General features: G+C 34.3%; 2 protein-coding genes and 1 long non-coding RNA gene across 10 annotated transcripts; 2 read left to right on the top strand and 1 right to left on the bottom strand.

Annotated features, from left to right (window-relative positions):
- The first annotated feature begins 503 nt into the window (after positions 1 to 503).
- On the top strand, positions 504 to 6903 carry LOC104119780 (uncharacterized). Of its 3 annotated transcripts, none has more exons than XM_070185943.1 (4): positions 504 to 833; positions 4879 to 4955; positions 5979 to 6060; positions 6178 to 6903. In XM_070185943.1, the coding sequence occupies exons 2-4, from the start codon at positions 4953 to 4955 to the stop codon at positions 6630 to 6632; spliced, it is 540 nt and encodes a 179-aa protein (XP_070042044.1). In that variant the 5' UTR covers positions 504 to 833; positions 4879 to 4952; the 3' UTR covers positions 6633 to 6903. The 3 variants fall into 3 exon arrangements, 2 of the variants coding, with proteins under 2 accessions (XP_070042044.1, XP_070042045.1); XM_070185944.1 differs by lacking the exon at positions 504 to 833 and adding an exon at positions 3522 to 4235; XR_011411115.1 differs by lacking the exon at positions 504 to 833 and adding an exon at positions 1580 to 2151 and having other exon boundaries at positions 5979 to 6903.
- A 1590-nt stretch (positions 6904 to 8493) lies between these two features.
- LOC104096370 (zinc finger BED domain-containing protein RICESLEEPER 4-like) lies at positions 8494 to 19448 on the bottom strand. 6 transcript variants are annotated; one of them, XM_070186090.1, is made up of 4 exons: positions 19241 to 19448; positions 18736 to 18929; positions 18535 to 18647; positions 8494 to 9084 (listed from the first exon to the last, which is right to left on the bottom strand). In XM_070186090.1, the coding sequence occupies exons 3-4, from the start codon at positions 18586 to 18588 to the stop codon at positions 8659 to 8661; spliced, it is 480 nt and encodes a 159-aa protein (XP_070042191.1). In that variant the 5' UTR covers positions 18589 to 18647; positions 18736 to 18929; positions 19241 to 19448; the 3' UTR covers positions 8494 to 8658. The 6 variants fall into 6 exon arrangements, 3 of the variants coding, with proteins under 3 accessions (XP_070042191.1, XP_070042189.1, XP_070042190.1); XR_011411229.1 differs by lacking the exon at positions 8494 to 9084 and adding exons at positions 15264 to 16683; positions 16748 to 16781 and having other exon boundaries at positions 18535 to 18929; positions 19241 to 19406; XR_011411228.1 differs by lacking the exon at positions 8494 to 9084 and adding exons at positions 15265 to 16683; positions 16748 to 16829 and having other exon boundaries at positions 18535 to 18929; positions 19241 to 19408.
- On the top strand, positions 19448 to 21292 carry LOC104096369 (uncharacterized). Its single transcript, XR_011411236.1, has 2 exons — positions 19448 to 20003; positions 20361 to 21292. It is a non-coding gene; the product is annotated as an uncharacterized lncRNA (long non-coding RNA).
- The last annotated feature ends 435 nt before the right edge of the window (positions 21293 to 21727 follow it).

The raw sequence follows: 21727 nt of genomic DNA, 5'->3' as shown, positions 1-21727 counted from the left end.
TTTAAAAAAATATAATAGTGATATTTTGGCCCAAGGATTTGGGATTTTGCCAAAATGTAAGCAAAATCTATGGCCAAACGGATCCTAACTTTCACCTCAAAATTTCTGTCGCACATCAACACTTTGTTTCAGTAAGAAATTAAAAAATAGTCATATTTATAAGTGATAATTGAAAAATAGTCACAGTTTTAAAAGTAATCAAAATTTAGCCACTTTTCAAGATAAATCTGAACGAAAATATTGTTCAAAATTAAAAAATAGCCGCAACTTTAAAAGTAATCGAAATTTAGCTTTTTCATGTAAAGATAAATCTGAATGAAAATGCTGTTCAAAATCCGAAAAATATTCCAGCATAATATACCGAAGATTCAGTATAATTCTAGCATATTATACTAGAGTTTCAGTATAATATACCGGTCCAGTATAATATACTTTGAGTTATACACCTGTGCATCTAATATTCACTATATTATGCTGGAACTTTCTAGACCGGTCCGTATTGCAGTAAAACAGTAGCTATTTTTTGATGAATTTGTAAATGGTAACTATTTTTGAATTATTGGTGAGAAAAACTATTTTTACCTTTGTTTTGTCATCTCTTTGGTCTCGCCATTAAAAAAATGTAGACTTCAACTTCGGTGTAAGCTGAACAACTGGTTCATCTGGACAGCTCTTCCCGGGTTAGATGCTTGCCGGTTTTGGTTAGCGTTTACAGCAATTTCTGTATTCTCTGATCGGAGAAAACTGCGGCCGTTGATACTTCCGGGTCGGAATGCGGGTTTGAATCCGATTTCGTTATTGGAAGGGCACATTTACAATGATGCCGTGAACAAGTATGTTTTTTGATTGGTTCTTATTGTGGATCATAATAGATGTTTGTGTTTAATTTGAATTTAGAGAGTATAAGATGTAAATGTATTTTGCAGAAATTGATATCTTTGTTCTTCTTAATACATGAATGCCTGGGAAAATTATGCTTTTTTTTCATGCTCGTGCTCGTAATAGTTTTATTCTTTTTGAAACAGAGGAAGCATATTATTGTCTAAATATTTAAATAAAAATTGCGTTAGATACTTTCCTGCAATTTCTATTGGGATTTGGGAGTATGCTCGAGTTTTATTGCAAGCCTGTTAGTTACTAATTCAGTTTAATTAAAGTCTTTCTTTGAGTTCAAAAAGAAATTCAGTACTTTTTTCTACTCTAAATATATTCTTCTATTTATATGAAGATATAATACTACTCCACCTATTTTGATTCTCTAATGTAGATGTGTTATATTAAACCTTAATAAATTTCTATTAATTATATATTGAGAACTCAAGTAGAAAATCTCATGAGCCTGTTTAGTATATCTAGGCAAAGACGAGCTCGAGCTTTAGGCTTGTTAAACTTCTACTGGTCGAGTGTGAGCATGGCTTAGAACTCCTTTAGTATTTGAGCCGAGCTCTACTTGTACGTTAACACATTTTAGTTTGAAAATCAAAACTTCGATTGAATTTACAACTCTAGTGTAACGCAAACAAAAATAAACATGAAAATTCAGTTTTTATACAATTAGGGATTGCCTTATGGATTTAGATTGAGTCGGTGGTCTAGAGAGTGTGGGAATGCTAAGATGTATCCTTTCATTAATTATTATTTACTCTTACTATTTATGAGGATAATCAGAAATGGAGATTTGTGCATACCAAGGCTAACTATTTTTTATCGAGCTCTCTTGGGAAAATGGTTGTGGAGATCCACATGTGAGGAGAACCTCTCTTTTGTAGGAGGTGCACAGGTGATATGCGTGAAGCATAGATACAGTCAATATGGGTGGCTCTCAGAAAAGTCACATCATCATGCTGAATGAGTTAAGGAAAGAGAATATAAAGCAAAGAAAAAATAATCACAAGACTCCTAACTGAATAAGCAAGTTGGCGAAAGTCACGGAGAGGATGTGGATCATCTTCCACTCCATAACATTTCTCTTTAGAATTATGGGTCGTGATGTTCTCCATTTTCAAAAGTTAATAGGTGGTTCCTAGAACAGTAATTCCATATGACTAGTGAAGATATGGTAGATACAGCTGGTAGTTTCAATGGATCCTTTTTACTTCCATAAATGGAGTGAACCAAGCCAACATATACAAGAATGAGGATTAAAAAGCAGTAAGCAATTTACCATTTTTGATGTCCTGCATTTTTGCTAGTTTTGGAACTTAAAACCTATACTGATAAGCTCATAAAATAAGACACATTCAACCAGTGTTATTAAAAGCTATCGCTTCGTCGATTAAAGCAATGAAGTGATACAAGGTGAGGTGTTACCGCGTAATGGTGAAGTCATCCGCTTTAAAGAACTGAGCGCTTGAAACAATGATGTGCAAAGTTATCCGAATGAGAAACAATCAATTCTTTGACTACCATATTTGAGGAGTTGGATTGATGTCGACATTATTGTACTGCCCTCGTCCTGTTTTGTTGTGAAGGGGTTTGGAGTACGAGAGTCAAAGCACCTAATTTTCAGTGTGGATTTCGGCATAGATATTTCAAGTTTTTTTAAATAAAATTTACATATTTGAAAATTATGTGGAAAGGACCATACATCAGCATAGTTATTAATTCAAAATATTACAACATAGTTTAAGAAAATCTTAGTCAAAGGAAAACTATTTTACTCCCCCAAAATAATGTTAGTGTTACATAAAATGGGATAGAGGGAAAATTCTCGTTGCAATTTGATTATTATAATACTAAAATTATTATATTTGGTATTTCTAATTTTTTCATAAATTGCACGCTTTACTTCAGAGAAGTGTTTACATTATTTCACACTTTTCTTATTGAACTGTTATAAAACCTGATATGATGAACCTTTGAAGAATAAAGTTATCTGTATGCAAAGCCATGCTATAAAATCTTGCATGTTAAGCCTGTGTTAGAAACTTATCATGTAAACTTGCCTAGAAATGCTATGGAGTTTAATCTTTTCCTCTTGTTATGACTCTTTGAGCCTTGGCATGAATGTGACAAAATTCTATCTATTTGTTCTCATCAACATTAAAACGCCAACCAGTTACATGATCTGCCTGTTTTGTTGATCAGTAGATAGGTTTCTACTGGCATGTTTATTTCTATGTTGGTGTTAACTGTTACTTGCTGTGCACTTTCACACGTTAAAACGGAGTTTTTAAATGGATCTACAGCTAATATGTGTCCAATGAATTTTATTTTGTGTAGAAGCGGCAAAACAGGTATATAATCGGTAAATGAGTATGCTAATTTGTAACCTGTACTCATTTTACTAGCCATAGATTTAGGATCTATCAACCATTTACCTATTTTTTCCACCTCTAGATATTGGTAGAGTAGATTAATATATGAGAGACTAGAAAAAATGAATATTGTGCTTATGTGCTTTATAATTTCCATTCATGTGTCAGGTAGAATTTTGTTGACATATACGTTTATTACTCTCAAGTTTCAGTATCATCCTTGAAAACAAGCAGTTTTAGTTTTATGGAAAGTTTCTATTGTCCCAAAAAGCATTTAACTGCACATTTGTGCGTGTTAACATTTTTGGCTCCTTATTTATTTGTTTATTTAATCTCCATCCCATTTCTTCTTTTAGCCGTTCTCCGGGCTCAGGTGATAGGGTATCTAGATTGAATGGAGGTCTAGAACATTGATAAAATATTTGCATGTATAAACTTGACACGGGATTTGTTACAATTATGAAATACATTCGATCACTACCTCCTCACACCCTTCCAGTTCAATCAGTACCATTATCTCCTAATGTTTAGCTAGTAAATTGAACACTGTAGGTGTTTTACCTTTGGCTTTAGTTTTTGACTATGTTTTGGATGCAATGGTCATTTCCAGGAAATAGATTTTGGCTTTATTCTGCAGATCAGAACGTTTTTATGTATGCTTTAAAGCTCGATCCTCGTGATCTTTGCACGGAACACTCGTGAGGAGTGCCACTTGCCTTTTCATCTGTTACAACTCTGCCACTTGCATCAGTATTCCTTCCAGATGCATGCACACTTCATTTCACTGTTCTATATATCGTTCAGGTGCTGGATATGAACTACATAACCCATTTCCAGTAATTCCACTGGCTTCCCTCTGTCCCTGAATAACGGTAGTCTAACCTTTCTCTTTTTCACCAGAGACTCGCTCCAAATTATCAGTGTCTTCATCAGATGAAATTTTTGTTTTGACATCTGCTATCAGCTTTCGTTTACTTGGTATATCTCTGGTACCAGTGCTTGTGAGTATTGTGAGGAAATTGAGTGCATTGATTGTCCACAAAGTTTCCTAATATATTTTTGCTGATAAAGATTTATTTGGTGCATGTTTGTTTCTGTAATTGAAGTATCACCTTGCTTCTTTTCGTGTTTAAATGCAGCAAATGCTTTTATTGGCATTAAGTTATTTAAGTATGGTAGACCGTCAAATATGGCATCCTTGCTGCTCTTCGTGTTAAATGCAGCAAGTGATTTTATTGAAAATCTGACGGCGTCATTTTCAAGTTATTTAAGGATTCTAGAATGTGAATATCTAGATCTAGCAGTCCTGGTTAATTTCTAACTTAGGGTTCTGCTGGAATTAAGTGTTTTTATTCTTCTCTAGATTTGTATAGAGATAGTTGTTAGTTGATTAACTGAAAAAGTTACGTGCAGCGTCCTTGGTATAAGTTTCCTATTTGAGTGCTTCCATTATACCAGCATAACTTACTGGCGGAGCCCTTCGTATAAGGTTTTTCTGGATGATTGTTGAATGAAAAGTTCCGATTCTGCTCATGTGTTTCTATTAGACCAGCATAAATTATCATTGTCAATGAACTTGTAACCTTTGTAAAGTCTTACACGTGCTAGACTGTTCCTGCAGGTACATTACTGGAACGTCAGAGGATCAGGACTTTGTATCGGAGAAAGATCTGGATCATTTTCTGCAACTTCTAGATGGTAAAGACACCTGGCTCCTAGAATTGCTTGACCCATATTCTTAAGGGTTGCTTCCATTTGGATATATCTTCAGTACCTTTTTACCAAATTAAAAAGGGACAATCTTTTAAATTCACTTGTTTTGAGTTTGATTTTTGAGAGTTGCAATTTGACATGAAAAGGCTTGCTTTTCTGTTCCAGAACTTGGGATATGTGTGTTTAAATTACTGTTTTATTTTAACATAATTGGAAGGGTGGTGATCATGACGAGCTTTGTGGACTTTAAAATAGGTGCAACACGTTTGGTACTTTACATGTCCACATTTCAATTCTAAAAGTTATACTTAAGTCAGCTCTGGAATTTTCCATGACCGAGATACCAAATTTATAATGAATTTTGTGGTACGAAAATTGTGTTGATTGTTTTCAAATTGAATCTTTTCATCTATATTTGGAAAATCATATTCATCGGTTTTGCTCTACGTTTTGCTTAGTGGTTTTATCTATCAAGAAAAGCTTATCTCTATCCTAGAATTAATTAATTTTCTTCTTATCACCCTGAGTCTCTTGGTATACAATGTGAACTATGTCTTTGTTCCAAAACTGTCTGATGAACTGCGCTTTCATATAGTGTTTTAAGATTTTCAGACCTTCATGGACTTTAGGACTTATGAAGCTGCTGCTTATATTGTTTGCATGATTTCCCTGAAGTCGATCGATCATTCTACCTACTCGTTTTGATACCAAAAACTGCATCTTGTCTTGTTCACTTATTTTATTGTATCATCATTATGTATAACTTTTAGAAACTATGTACCAAAAACTGCACCTTGTTTTGTTCATTTATTTTATTCTGTCGTCATTATGTATAACTTTTAGAAACTATGTACCAAAAACTGCACCTTGTTTTGTTCATTTATTTTATTCTGTCGCCATTATGTATAACTTTTAGAAACTATGTAGTCACACATCATGTGTCATTGTTTATATTTTCCTGAAACAATGTAGTCATCCATCATATCTGTAACATGAAATCTATTGCAGGGTGCACCCTCTCCAGCTTTTCAAAGGCGAGACAAACCTAGGCGTGTAGACCTGTACTTTTCAAGTTGGGTTGTTAAGCCTGGTAAGTGGTGCCATTTCTAGTGGATGTACAAAACGAAAAATATCAACTTTGCCAATTGTCTAGGACACTATAGCTTAAGATTTACTTTTAAGTGTGCACTTGTAACTATGGTTGCAGTGGAATCAAAGAAAGGGGATGGACTACTGTCTGCATGTGAGGTCACACTATTTCAGTATGAAGATGTGGGCATCCCAAAAGATGTAGCATGGTTAGGGATTCGTCAGGGGCTCTGGCGTACTGTCAAGAAGTTGCACAATGGCCTCCGAGCATATCAGGATGCAAGGAAGTCAGAGGCAGCGGTTTCCAGGTGTGCAATGATGACAAGAATCACTGCAAAAATATCATCTGATGTAGGTACTGGTACTTTGGAGCGAGTCTCTGGTGAAGAAGAGAAACGTGAGACTAACGATATCCAGGGTCAGAGAGGAGGTGGCGGCATCAAGTGGAAATATGGGAAGTATTCCTACGCTGTTGATTTGAGCTTTGACCACGTTCCATTTCGTAAGTGTTCCTTCTTTGGGCTAGCTTCCGAGGGGACAAGTTTTCAGTTTCACGAACTCCACGAGGATTAATCTCATCATGTCTCAAATGGACAAACAATATTTTGTACATTGAGACCCAACATCACTTGTTTTTATTGTTGTTAGTAGTGTGAATTTCGTGTTCTCAATTTGGATAGTTATGGTTTCTAACTTATGTATTAGATCATTTTGACAAGCAGCACAGAGATCAAATTGTTCACTTCTCTTGACTAGAACATTTCCATGTATAGACTGCATCTTATGTTCATATCAACATTTTGATATGAAAATCTAAAGTTGGGATGACTAAAATTGTCTTGAATCAATATTGTAGTACATTTTTCGTAAACAGGTGATGATGTTATGTGCAAAAATACCAACCCTTCACTAATGCTAGGAAATGGTACTGTCATAGGTGAATTTAAGATTTTAAATCAGTGAATTTGAAATAATAGTCCATTCGCTATTTCTTTATGACAATCAAAATGGAATAATAAGTAAAACAATTATTTTTCTAGAAAATATAGTTCGATTCTAAAAAAGTGTATGTGCCATGTATTCACTACTACATTAGCCTTAGAAAAGGTACTGGGATGATTCAACCCTTTTTACTGCGAATTAAAAAAATTATGATGAGGAACGCTTCCCTTTTTAATAGATTTTACGCGCCACAAATTCTAATTAAAGTGGAGGTAATTCGACGATAAACGATTGGAAAACAAAACAAAAAAAAAACTGGTAATTCGACGATAAACGATTGGAAAACAAAACAAAAAAAAAATACATCTTACTGAATCCAAAGATAGTATGAGAGGATAGTATGGCTTCTCAGGCTGTCACAATACCCAAACAAGGGGTATTTATGACGAAATGACTTACTCTCTAATATTTTGGACCCTTTCTACAATATGCAAATTCATGGCTCAACTCTCCTCTTGTCTCTATGGATAAAAGCTTGAAATGGATCACCTTTTTTTTTGGTTTTTCACACGGTGTCCGGTATTCATATTGGGGCCGACTAAATCAGAATTCACGCCGGGAAGTCCCACATTGGGAGGTAAAGCGCTCCCTAACAAAGGCGACTCTATACCCAGGGAGTCGAACCCGAGACCTCTGGTTAAGGATGAAGGAATATTTATCACTTCACCACAACCCTTTTGTTAAATGGACCATCTAATATCAAAACAGAGAAAAAGAAGAAAAAAAATTGCTTCTTCCTTCAACGATAAAATAAAATATACTTACTTTATTTGAAAAAGAATGACGGAATGTTTGACCTAATGGTTAATGAAGTGGATATAGAATCACGAATTCTCAGGTTCAATAAAGCAAAACAATAGGTAATTTTCTTTACATATGTCCAAACTTTGTAGACAAAGTTATCTGATATCTATACTCATGGGAAGTAATGATAATGTGAATATTAAAATATTCAATTCTCAAAGCAAACTTGGCATTGACAATATAATAAATCATAATTCATTAAGAATATTAAAAATATTTGGAAAATATCATAATCGAAGAAAGAATTATTTGATTCTCTAAATAATAATAGTGTCATATAAAAAAGAACCTAAAATAAGGGTGGCATGTGGGCCGGGCCCGATCCTAAGTGGGCTTCGCGAGCCCGGTCCTAGGCGGGCCGGTCCTAAGTGGTCCCGGGCTTCGCGGGCTTCTTGTTGGAACCGGCCCGAGACCGGAACCACGAACTAACGGTCCCGGGTTTAAGTGGGCCGGTCCAGGGCCTAAATGGGCCCAACGGATACTTTCTATTTTTTAAATTTTTTTATACAAGTTAGAGAAAAAAAATGGTAATAAAGATATCTAAGGCAATTCCTTATAAATTATATTATAGAATTGTCACCTAAATTTTTTAATTCAAATTTAAAGACAAAAATATTGTAAAGAGATATTCAAAGTAATGCGTTATAATTTTATTATAGCATTAAAAAATTATGGCAATATCTTTCTTAGTCTTCCTCCCTCCTATGGAATGAGCACAACAAGGTGCTAATACCACCATTGAGAAGAAAAAGAAACTAATCAATATGTGCCAAAATACAAGTTACATATTAATTTACATGGTATCTCTTACAAATTTCATAAATCCTTCAAGATCCGGAAGAATTTCCGTTGGTGGTGGCGGAAAAGAAGCTTGGTCATCACCGCTTCTAGACGAAGCATCATCCTCCGCAAGTTCAGCTAGAATTTCTTCGTAAGTTTCGTCTACCTCTGGTTGTGATTCAGCAAGTCCAAAATTTCTTCTTTCCGAACGGATCCAATCTCTGAAAAGTACTAATTTTTCCAAGCTCTCCCTCATAGATGCTCTATAATCACCGAGTTGAAGTCTTGCTTGACTGAAAGTACTCTCTGATGTCACTGTTGAAACTTGAATAGTTAAAATGTCTCGGGCCATCCTTGAAAGAATCGGAAAGTGTTTTTCTTTGTCCTTCCACCATTTCAAAATATTAAAGGAGCCGTCGGGATTCACTTCCTCAATTCCCTGTGATAAATAAACTTCAAGCTCATTTAGTTGTGAAAAATCACTAGTACTAGAACCTTGAGAACCCATGAACCCCGCCCAAGCACTAAGTGCTCTTACTACCGCAGTTCTTTTAGATGATTGAGAACTAGAAGAAGAAGGAGTTGGATAATTTGGTCTAGCATGATCTAATGCAACTTGATAAGCATTATAAATAGTTTGAACATTTATTTTAATTGAGGCTATTGCGTATGGAAGTTTAGACAACTTCTCATCTTCAAGTGCTAAACCATTATAAATAGTTTCATGCCAAAATTGAGGACCTCCTAATTTCATAGTAGGATTTAACAATGCAGCAACACCATAAATAGGAAAAATAGGGAAAAAATATTTTTCAAACTTTTTTCTCATAGAATTAATAGCAAGTTGATAAATTTTCCCACCCTCTGAAAAATGATCAAACAAATTTGCAAGTTCTGCAATACAAACTAAACAGTTAGAAATAGTAGGATAATATTGCCCAAAAAATTCATTTGTTGCAATATGAATTTTTTCTAAAAAATCTACAAGCATTTTAACATTAGCCCAATCCGCATTTGTAAGGTGCTTATCATCATCACTTACATGAGCATTAAATGTTGAGTTTATGGGGTTTCTATATTCATATGCAACAACTAAACTTTCACACATGTAATTCCATATAGTTGGACAAGGTTTAGGAATCTTTCTTTCTCTTAGGCCAAATTCATCGCATCTTTTAAAATATTCTCTAAGTCTACTTCTACGGTTTGAATAAAAAAGCCAATTAAGAGCCATTTCAACCTTTTCAATTTCAACATTTAAAATTCGCATACCATCACCCACAATTAAATGGTAAATATGACAAATACATCTAACATGAAAAATATTACTAAATGTAGGATTTAGTGTAGTGGTAAGCAAGGCTACAGTATTTGTGTTACTAGTAGCATTATCCATTGAAACTGACATTATCTTATCACTAATGAAAAAATATCTACAAATATCCGTAATCGTGCTAGAAATAAACTGCCCTGTGTGACATAAATTAATTATTCTATAAGCAATAATGCGCTTTTGCTTATCCAATCCTCATCAATCCAATGACTGGTAACAGTAAGGTAATCACAGTCATTACCACTTCAACCAATATCAGTTGTAATAGCAACACGATAATTTATATGAGTAAATAAATAGCGCAAATATTGTTCATATTCATGTTTATATTTATAAATATCGTTCTTTACGGTTGTGCGAGGAAAACCTTTATAAGTAGGATTATGAACTTTTCTAATATAATGCACAAAGTGAGGGTTAGAAGGAAAACTGTAGGGTAAGCAAAACTAGCCTAAATTCGAACTTGTGACCTATTGGTGAAATTCATCCAATGAAATTTAACAAAGGGATTTAAATGCAACACCAAAAGCCTACTAGGTAAGAACCAGCAGAAGGAAATTCAAAACTCCATTGATCACTTTTTCAGACTTTTTTCATAATATAGTGGCACATAATTTGAGTCTCAATGAATAACAAATCCGATCTCACTCCCCTACCCTTATCCCCTCAAATATAATGTGTCACTACCATCTCTCGTGTTTACTTATATCTATCATCTCTCCCGAGTTGCCAAACTAACAAGTCTATTAGAAGAAAGTCGAATTATTTCAAATGTCGAATTAGTAACTTTTACACCAATTTTCAAATGTCGAATTAGTAACTTTTACACCACTTGAAATGAGATCGGTGGGGTGGTCTCAGGAGATGAAATTGCACTTGTTTATGAATTGAACAAGCTGGGGAAAGTGTTTTATTAATGTAGAATTGCCCTAGGTGTCCCGCTAAAAATCTTACGGTTGTGCGAGGAAAACCTTTATAAGTAGGATTATAAACTTTTCTAATATAATGTACAAAGTGAGGGTTAGAAGGAAAACTATAGGGTAAGCACATAACAGTAACCATTTTTGCCAATTCTTCCCGATCTTTTTTTGGATCATACTATAAAATACCACCGGTAACAGTGTTAATTCCCGATTAAAATTGATTTGACCCGATACTAAGGTCAACCTGACTAGGTGCACTTGTCCCCTCGGCCAAAGTTTTCATACGAAAATATCTAGCTTTATCTTGAGGGTGTAGCAATATGTGTCTAGTCAAACTCCCCTCCCCCCCTCCCCTCGTCCCCCTGACTTCCAACATATTTAAAAACTAACTCTTTGCCACAAGTTTTACACTTAGCCCTATTTTTTTCTCTTAGTTGAATAAAAAATGGCCAAACAACAGATGTTTCTGCCCGTTTAGAAGGTTGTCTAGAAAAAGTAGGGGCATTAACAGGAGGGTCAGACGGGGCATCATTTGGATTATTATTAGTTGGGTTAACTTTAGGAGTAGGACTAGTGGGTGTATCGTCATCCGGTTACGTTTCATCAAAATCTATTTCTTCATCATCATTTTCATCAATAGTTGGATTACCATAAAGAGCATTCATATATTGATGGTTTAATTGTTCACCGGGTGCAATATTATGGCAAAATTGACTTTCGGTAAATTGTAATAAACTATTATCGCTATCAAGAATAGGAGGTGTAGGACGGGTAATAGGTTTAGGTCGGGGAGCCGGGGGAAGTGGAGGAGGAACAGATTGGCCACTAGATTCACCACTCTTGGATTTTTCCTTATTTTTACTAAATATTTTTTTTTAAGGAATAAGTCATCTTAATTAATCAAGCAAAGTAAATAAAACAAACAAAACTATAATATTAAAACTTAAGAGTTGGAATGAGTTTACCGAATTGACGAACAACTTGTTGAAAATTAATTATCGTTGAAGACTTAAAGACTTGAAGACTTCAATTCACCAACTTCACAATTTTGCACAAATTGTAACAATTAAGTAAGCAATTATAGAAGAATATTAGAGAGAGATTGATGATTTTGTGAGAAAAATGAAAGAATGAGAAGGTATTTATAGTTGAAAATATGGAAAAAGTGTAATTATAAAAAGTTTGGGGTTAAAACAAAGTTTGGGGATTAAATGGCTATTTTGCAAATAGCCAACGGCTATTTTGGCAGACCAAACGGCTAGTTTTTAAATAGCCAAACGGTCAAATTTTTTTTTTTTAAAAAAAAATTATTCGTTGGCCTGGATAGGCCCGTTGAGGACCGCTTGAACCAGCCCACTTCTCAGTCGGTCCCGGTCTCGCGGGCCTCGCCTATGGGACCGGCCCACTACCCAGCCCACCTCCCCACGGTCCCGATCCTATCCGGTTAGGACCGTTTAGGCTCACCGCCCATTTGGACTTGCGGTCCTGGGCCGGTCCCGATCCTAACCGAAGAATGAAATGGATATAGACTCACATACATACACTACACCTTCTTTTTCTTTTGTGTTTTATGCATTCACTGTCTGAAACTCACTAACCCGATTAATTCAAATTTAACCATTCAGGATTTACTAAGGAAAAATACTTGCTATCAAGAGTTTCTCCATTCCTATAACTCAACCCTGAGTCTTCCCGTTAAAAATGGAGAATCGCATTGATTCCATTATACTACTTGGTGACATGCGTATACTATGAATAAAATGCAGTTAGGCCACAAAATATCTCGCATTTACGCAGGTCCACTTTTTGCATACACTACAAATTATCCTTATTGGGCCAGAAGCCTTAAATAACTATGGATTTATTTGTTTAAATATAGACCCCACTTTTGGTCCCATAATTTTGGATTAACACTGACCACTTGACCTGTAGCTTTCAATTGTGTCAAATTGCTATCAATTCTTTCTTTTATTGCTAAAGGTCCCCTCTTTAGAGGCCTAAATTTGACTTCTTACCATAAAAACAATCGTAGAGATTTTTCATGTCATTTTAAAGAGTAACATTTAGGCCTACTTGTAATTTTCCTACTTGTTTTAAGTCATTTAAACCTTATCAATAAGCTATTTTATGAAAATGAAATGGATATGATGTCACATGCTATGCAACTTTAGACCTTTCATTTTGATATATAACAAGCTCTTAAGCTTTTGCTAAAAAGTTCAAAAACCAAAAATAATGTTTATACTAAAGAATAGAGTGAATTTTCGAAATTTCATTAGAAATAATTAAACGATCTAAATGTAAGTTACAATTATTGACTCGGACGTTCTTCAAGAATGTTTTCTCAAAAAATTTCAAATAAATAATTTCTCTCTAAATTTGTATTTCGGCACTGAATTTTTTTAAAATTAAGCGCGAACAAAAGAATCAACTTGTGTAAATCGAGTTTTAAGCAAAAATTTCCCTCTCATCAATCTCTTACTGTAGCACCACTTTCAATTATAACAAGTTATTATTTTGACATTTATAAGATTACTTTTATGTGAACAGTATTTCTTGAGAAAACTAATTTGAACCAAAATTAGATTTTTTTTTCTTTTTGGTGAGTGTTTCATTTGATTGAAATATCTCATCTGTAGAACTAAAATTGAAGTATTGTGAATGTCTATTGCAATAAGATTTTTAACAGAATTTTAGGTAGGAATTGTCATTTTCCACTAGGTTTATGTCACAAGGGATAGAGCTAACAACTTTGGAAATTGGACTTCACACAAAATACTCATTGAGTTTTAATTGACCATTTCACCCCTCACTTCTTTTCTTTCTGACTACACATCTCAACCATTTTTTTGTTAATACACGTGAATATATTTGAATTAAATCCATGAAAATGAGTTTTCACAAATATCTTATTCGCCATTTAAGAGTAGGGAATATATTTTATTTTAAAAAACTAAAATAATAGAGAGATAAAAATTTCTCCCCCACTTATTATTTATACTAATTCAATAAATGCAAGATATATGTTTTAGCTTTTGACATATTTATCACTTAACTATAATTATAATATGTATATTTTTCAATTTGATTTTCTATTATTCAGGTTAAATTATTTGAATTTGATATAAATACCGAGTCCCAATAAGTAATGGATAGGATGTTAGTGAGGTCCAAATAATTTTTTAGTGATCACATCCACTTCGAAAATTATTATTTAATTTGATTCTCCCATCCCTAGAATCTCCATGAGAACCAAACCTTTAAATAGTCAACATATTCCAAAACTGATCACGTAATCTCTAGTTTTATATTATTGTTATTCGACTAATTAGCTAATTTCTTCTAATCATATTTTTTTATTATTTCCTAATAAAAAAGATGTATTTTTATCATATGTTCCACATCAAACTATGAGTGTATGTATTTTGAAACCTGTTAATGACGTAATTTGGTAATGAACTGGTGTTGTTCACATGACCTATCATTGTTTAATTAATGTAATGTATCTTCTATTTGTTCATGGGTAAGTTGGGTAGACGACATTGTGCATGCTTGCTCGACCGGGGTATCTAGGTTGAGCGTCGGTCCCACTCCCGTGGTCGGGGCGTGACATCCAAGTCATGTGTACTTTCTAAATTCATCTATCTTGCTTTTGCTAAGAAAATTCTCCCATAAGAATATGTTAATAGATCATATATTTGTCAGTTTTTTTTAATTTTCACTAAACATATATTTACTTATCGAAAATTTAACAAAGTAAGATTAAAATAATATTTATGTAACAAAAAACCCCGATAAACCCGAAAAATCCGACAAAACCGAACCAATCCAAACCGATATAGTTGGTTGATTTGGTGTTGATAAAATCGAACCAACCCGGTCCATGTACACCGCTAGCTGAAAGTATTAACTAAAACCGGAATACTCCTTCCGTTCACTTTTACTTGGCACGTTTTGACTTTTCACGCCCCTTAAGAAAATAATAAATGAAGTGTATAATTTACCATGATACCCATATTAATTGATGTATATTTTATTGGATTTGAGAAAATGATTTGAAATGAGTAATAAATATTGTGGGTATAACAGGGAAAAAATTTTGTCTTTCTCTTGATATGCGTAAAGTGTCAAATAAAAATGAAAATCTATTTTTAATATACATGCCAAGTAAAAGTGAACGGAAGGAGTAACTTTTACAGATAATGCATAAACATATGTATATTATAATTAATGTACAAATAATATACATTTGTCAAATATTATTTTTGAAAAGTCCAAAAAAATAAGTACTACTTTGTGATTAAGTTTATTATTCAGTGAAGTTTACTAAGTTCACTTAAGAAGAAATAGAAGAAAAAACATTTGTGATTAAGTGAAAAGGGAGCATAACGGTCAAAATGCATATCTATAAAAGGCCATGTATTCAAAATGAATGTTCAAGCATTTTGAATACAAATCTTGAAGAAGAACATCAAATCTTGAAGGAAAAGAAAAAAAGAAAGAAAGAAAAGAAGAAGAGTCATGAGTGTACGTATTCAAAATCTTTAATTTCAAAATTGGTTTTCTATCGTTTTATATCAACTGATTGATTAATACTACTTTTTTGAGAGTATTGGATTAGAAATTTTTATATATTTTATGTACATTTGATTTGATCGCTATCTTTTGTTTTTTTTGTACGGAGAAAACTACATTCACGAATCATACATTGATGAAGATATGATTCACGTGGTGAATTCTCATTTAAAGTTCTTAATTTCTGAATTTATTTTTAGATTTGTGAGATCACTTTCTTGAAAATTGGATTTTAAATTGTATCTTTTCTAAATATTTTTTTATTTATTTTATGTGTGAAATAATTAGGTACCATCTGACAAGCTGGAAGGCAACCGTGATGTCCTAATGAATGATGCTGTAAGAGTTGTGCAATTTTAAATTGTATCTTTTTCTAAATATTTTTTATTTATTTTATGTGTGAAATATTTTAGGTACTATCTGACAATGGATTGGAAACCAACATTGATGTCATAATGATGGATCTGGTAGGTTGGGTCTGATGTAATTGTTACTTTGATTACCAATATAGAGTAGTTTTTGGTTACCAATTTATTGGTTTTTATTTACGTAACAGGAGGAGCGGGACCAAATTGTTGAGGTTAAAGTTACTGGTGACGTGTCCTCCGTCACCAAAAATAGACTTGTTAACCATTTCAGTGAGAGACGCTAGTGAATATGAGAATGGGACCATTAAGATAACATATGCAACAGCAGAGTCAGCTAAATTGGCTTCAAGTGCTGTTAAAAGGATTATTGGTGGTCGGCTCTTTGACGTCAGAAGGTAGCTTTTTGGTAAATAGGACTAACCACCTTAAGGTTGGGCAATAGGATGGCCAAATTGTCCTCTGTCACTTCAGTCAAAACTTTTGAGGCTCGAGATTTTCTATACATTTTCAAGAGCGACTCTCAGGACTCAAGAGGGTTGCTCTGCTATACTAGCCAAGACTTGTTCTCAAATGGAGGGCCCTTATGTAAAATACGTGAAAGCACAATTCAATAAACCTGTTTTTCTTGTAGGACCAGTAGTCCCTGATCCACCTTCTGGTAAATTGGAAGAGAGGTGGTCTAGTTGGTTAAACAAGTTTGAAGCTGGAATAGTCATTTACTGTTCTTTTGGAAGTGAAACTTTCTTGAAGGATGAACAGATCAAAGAACTGGCTTTAGGTCTGGAGCAAACTGGGCTACCTTTCTTTCTGGTCCTAAATTTTCCTGCCAATGATGATATCTCAGTCGAGTTAAACCGAGCTTTACCAGAAGGGTTTCTAGAAAGACTCGTCATTTCCTCTTACTAAAGTAAAGGAAACTACACAGCTAGCTTTCCTTCTGAATTTAGGAGCAAGGCACAGATTCTTAGAATTCAGACTTCTACGACTGCGAGGGTGTTTGGCTAAGCTTATAAGTCGGTCAAATTGGCTTATAAGCACCTTTTGGCTTATTTACGCGTTTGGTAAACATCCAAAGTGCTTATAAGCCAAGTGCTTATAAGCTAAAATCAGCCATAAGTCATAAGTCGGTCACCCCCAACTTATGGCTTTTCAACTTATAAGCACTTTTAGTTTGACCAACACTTTTACAAGTTTATCCTTAATAATATTTTCTAATTCACAAAATACTTTTCCCAAAATAAATTTCTTAACTTTCTCTTCATTCCATATTCGTTATTAATTCTTTTCTTTACAAAGAAATTTTTAATTTATAATCTTTTGAAAAAGATTCAAGGGTATTTTAGTCATTTTAACAAAAGAATAACTTATCAGCATTTTTTAATCAAACACATCAACTGCTTATTATCAGTTTCAGCACTTCTATCCAAACACGTAAATGCTTATTTTAAAAATCAGTTTCAGCATTTAAAAAAAAATTTCAGCACTACAAGCTTATCAGCTATTTACAATCAGTTAATCCAAACGGGCTCTACATCATCAACTGTTGAGGTTTTATTTTTAAGATGTAATATTCTTAAAATGAGGGTGAATGGGAAATGGAGGGAAAATGAAATTTTGAGTAAAATTTTAAGTTTCCCTCTTAACAATGAGACATTGTCCCATATTGGAAGTGGAAGACATTTTTGGTGGGTATATATATAATTGCTCTTCTTGTAACTCTTAAAGAGTTAAGAAGAAAGCAAGCCTCGCGCCGTCGTCGTCGCTCGCTCGCTCGGCTCGGCTTCGGCTACGGCTACGGCTTCGGCTTCGGCTTCGGCTTCGGCTTCGGCTTCGGCTTCGGCTTCGGATTTGGATTTGTTCAAATGATTGATTGATTAATTTTTTGGACCAAATTTATTTGTTAATAGTAAATATTAACGTAAGATTATCCGTATTTGTAACAGATATTTTTCAATCCGTGTATTGATAATTTGGCAGCCGGATAATGGTCTTCCCACCATGAAGTGCTTGCTCCACAAACATGAAGTGCTTGCTCCACCATGAAGGGTGGACGTTTGGTCTTGCACTCCTTCTTGGCTGCTATATATATGAGCAGCAAATGTTGAAGAAAGATACTCAACTCAACATACAATTCGCTCAACAAATTGGCTATACATTGCACTCCTTCCTCTCAGAACTTCCATACGTTTTTCTGAGTATATACTCCTTCGTTCTGCATTGTTTTTAACTTCAAACAAAGCAACTGTAAGTGTGATTTGCTACCGAACTTTGTGTTCGCCGAAACACTGGGGTTTGAAGTACCGCTACACCAGTGTGTTATTCGTTCTATCCTGGGAGGAAATAATCCATTACCTTGGGTACTAGGAGGGGATTAAATTCCTTAAGGAAACACTGTGAATTCAGTGGGCTCGAATTTATTATTATTGTTTCATTACGTTAACTTATATTTTGCAGAATTAATATTTACAAATACAGCAATATTGACCGGGAATAACATCAACAACAACAACAACAAAGCCAATGTAATCCCACAGGGTTAGATGTGTAAGAAAAAGCCAAAATTAATTTAAAACTAAACTTGATATTCAGAAGTCATTCCATAAAGCACTAAAACTAAACTGTAATGAAAAACCAAAGAAATATAAAAGCAACTAACTGGCATCTTATGGTAAATTCACATCTGACATTACCTTTCTAGCATAAGTCTGATTTCTTTTGTCTGCAACAGCTTCTTTATCATCCATTACTCCTCGCCTTGTATCGTTGATAGCATGAAGATGAGCATGGGTTGGTGCAGCTTTACCTGAAGCCACAGAAACAGCAAGCTGACTAAGTGAGCCCCAAGCATTCTGCTGCCACCTATAAATAACTGTACAAGTTAGAATGCCAACCTCATCAAGCTTCCGTCCTTCACGATCTGCTTGTTCTTGAGCTCGTCTCAAGGCTTTAAGCCTCCAACTTGCACCTCCGTCGCCAATAACAGCAGTAGACAGAAGTTGTATTGTTCCTCCTGAATCATCAGGATAACCACACCTCCACCATCCTTCAAATATGGGTTCAGTTCTCTGGGATTTACTTTTTTCGCCTAAAACAAGAATTATCAAGCACTGAACCAAATTACTCTTACTTCATATCCCTTCAATGAATTGAGAGATGAGTAGCAACACTCGGTATAATAAAGATTCATCAGGAAGGGCACTTCAAATCAAAACTTCTGATACATTGGAATAAAGACACAAATACAATTAAAGAACAAATGGAAGAATCATAACATTACAGCTTTTTCAATGTGAACAATATATGACATGTCAACTACTACTATAAGATATGATAAAATGGAAAGAGACTAGCATTCAAAGTCACACAAGGTTAAGACGTCGTCAACTAGAAATATACCTCTTCAGCTGGAGTTTCCTCAGCTGAACAGCTGGTGTCCTTATCTTAAAATTCCATCAAAGAATAATAACTCAATCAATTATTTCATCAGTTAATTTTGGGAAAAGGGCTATTCGAAATTAAGTAGAGAATAACTGGATCTCCTCCTAGATTTTTTCCTTTGCCTAACACCAAATTGACCACGAGCATCAGAGGCATAAGTATTCATCAGAGCACCCAAATTTGTCAACTAATTTCAAAATCCGAAAAGTATTTTAATATAATATACTGAAATTCCAGTATATTATCTGGAGTTTCACTATATTATACTGAAGTTCCAGCATAATATACTGGACTTCCAATATAATATACTAGAGTTTCAGTATAATATACTGATCCAAATAATATACTGGAAGTTCATACACAAATGCTCGAATCTCCAGTATATTATGGTGAAACTTTTCGTGTTACAGCAAAATAGTGACTATATTTCAATGATTTTGCAAATACTGATTATTTTTTAAGGAGCAGTCCTAAAAATGACAAGTGCTATTTTTACAAAAATTTCGTAACAAATGAGTTTGTATACATGTTTGACTTATTCGCGTATAACGGGCCACGGTATATTTTAAATTTTAAAATTCTCTCAAAACAGTTCCTTTTAGACATAAATATCCAAATATTTTTTCTTAGAAAGTAGAAACTATTATGATCCGTCACTCAAAGTAAGAAACAAAGCATAATCTTCTGATGGGTTTGTGACTTGATTTCCCTTTGCAAATCAGTAAGTTCCTTCATCCTTTTTTTCTCCTTTGTTTCTCCAGAACTTTGCTTGATTTATGAAATTATTGTTTTTAGGTTTGTTCGGTGCTTTTTAGGGTAAATCAATGGCGTTTTCTTTTTTATTGTGAATTTCCTTAAAGTAATACTATGGCAAGGATAAGATGCCTCAAGTAAATAGTTCTTCCTGAAATTACTTTATAGAATTATTAAGTGGAAAAGGTATTCGATTTACTCGTGTTATGTTTTCCTTTTTCCTTGCAATATTTTGAGTTTTTATTAATTGGGACCGAAGATATTAACCGATTCCTAATTTGAGTTGGTCCTGGATTTGCTTCTCATCTGCTCTATATAACTACAGAGAGGTTGGAGACCACATTCACACATGTCGACTCTTTGAACATGGATGCTGCTATTTTCGAAGAGCACCGTCATCATTGCAGGGGGGAAGTAAGCTGCGTAGTTCGACCACTACCAGTATCACCACAGGAATTAAGAATCTATAACCATAATAGTAATAATATTTCTGATTTACCTACTTTAGCTCTTCAATTTCACCTTCGTACTCAACTTGACGTTTGGTATATAACACCCCATGATTACCCTCCACAACTCCTATATATGGCTGAATCTCATGAAACTGAGACCAATTCATTTCATCTCAAACTATGCCCTTTTCAATACTCGTCATATGACGTGTTCTACCGTGTCATTGATGGAAATCTCAAGAACTGGGGGGACTATTACGAGACGTATAGTCACATTCTTATCCATAAAATGATTTGTCAGATACGTAAATTTGTTGATGATGAGTTGAACAAGGGTATTACTTGCCAAAACTTGGAGATGTTTGTTGGTTTAAATTCGAAAGTCGAATATATTTGGGATGGGAGGAAAGAAGAATGGTCGGCGTGGCGCTTCAATGGGATGATGATACCTGCTAGTAAGTCATCCATAATGCAGTTGCCGGAAAGAATGGAGATTGACGAAGATCAGTGTTTGAATGATGACTGTGTGATTTATTTGGAACAACTCGCAAAAGAGAGGAAAAAGATCCTTTGCTTGCCTTGCTCACATATGTTTCATGGAGATTGCATTACTAAGTGGTTAGAAAAGAGCCATTACTGCCCTGTTTGCCGTTATAACATGCCAACGGCAGAAAATTAGACTCCTAGCTAGCTAGCTTTCTCTTTTTATTTATTTATTTGTTTATAGTTGCATTAGTCAATGTAATTAAGGAAGCCAAGTTGAATGGAACATTTTGAAAAAGTTGATGAGAATATTCCAAGCTCACTGGTTGATGGTTTATGTTACATTGATATTTTATGGTATAAATTCGTTATAAATTACACTATTCTATTTGATGTGAAGACCGTATGAAGGACAGAAAACTCTAGGTTTCAAGTCAAATGACTATCTTTCGGACATATCTAGGACAAAGACTAAGTCCTCTTCTTTGGACTCGTGGCTCAATCCTGACCTTTGATAAAAAAAAATATGATAGATTAAATGAGGGCCGTTCAGATAAAGCAATTAACAGTTGTATAGCTTTGGATTTCACATTTACCTCTCTCACATGTGCACCGTGGAAATAGGATAGAGAAGAATATTCTTCAGTTATTTAGTTATTAGATAACAAATAAGAAATAGCCAGTTGTATAGATGATTCTTTATCATTTCTGTTTTTCTTTACACAAATACTTGTATAAATACACTGCTTCTGCAGAT

This window comes from Nicotiana tomentosiformis, chromosome 9, assembly GCF_000390325.3.
Source record: "Nicotiana tomentosiformis chromosome 9, ASM39032v3, whole genome shotgun sequence".
NCBI lineage: Eukaryota > Viridiplantae > Streptophyta > Magnoliopsida > Solanales > Solanaceae > Nicotiana > Nicotiana tomentosiformis.
This window is presented reverse-complemented; position numbering and strand designations above follow the sequence as displayed.

Bases quoted from the DNA above. Each gene is read 5' to 3' on its own strand.
- LOC104096370 (XM_070186090.1), bottom strand. From the start codon at position 18,588: ATGGATGATAAAGAAGCTGTTGCAGACAAAAGAAATCAGACTTATGCT. The intron at 9,085-18,534 runs GTAATGTCAGAT...TATTTATCACAG, and splicing joins ATCAGACTTATGCTAGAAAG to GGAATTGAGGAAGTGAATCC.
- LOC104119780 (XM_070185943.1), top strand. The intron at 6,061-6,177 runs GTAAGTGGTGCC...CTATGGTTGCAG, and splicing joins AAGTTGGGTTGTTAAGCCTG to TGGAATCAAAGAAAGGGGAT.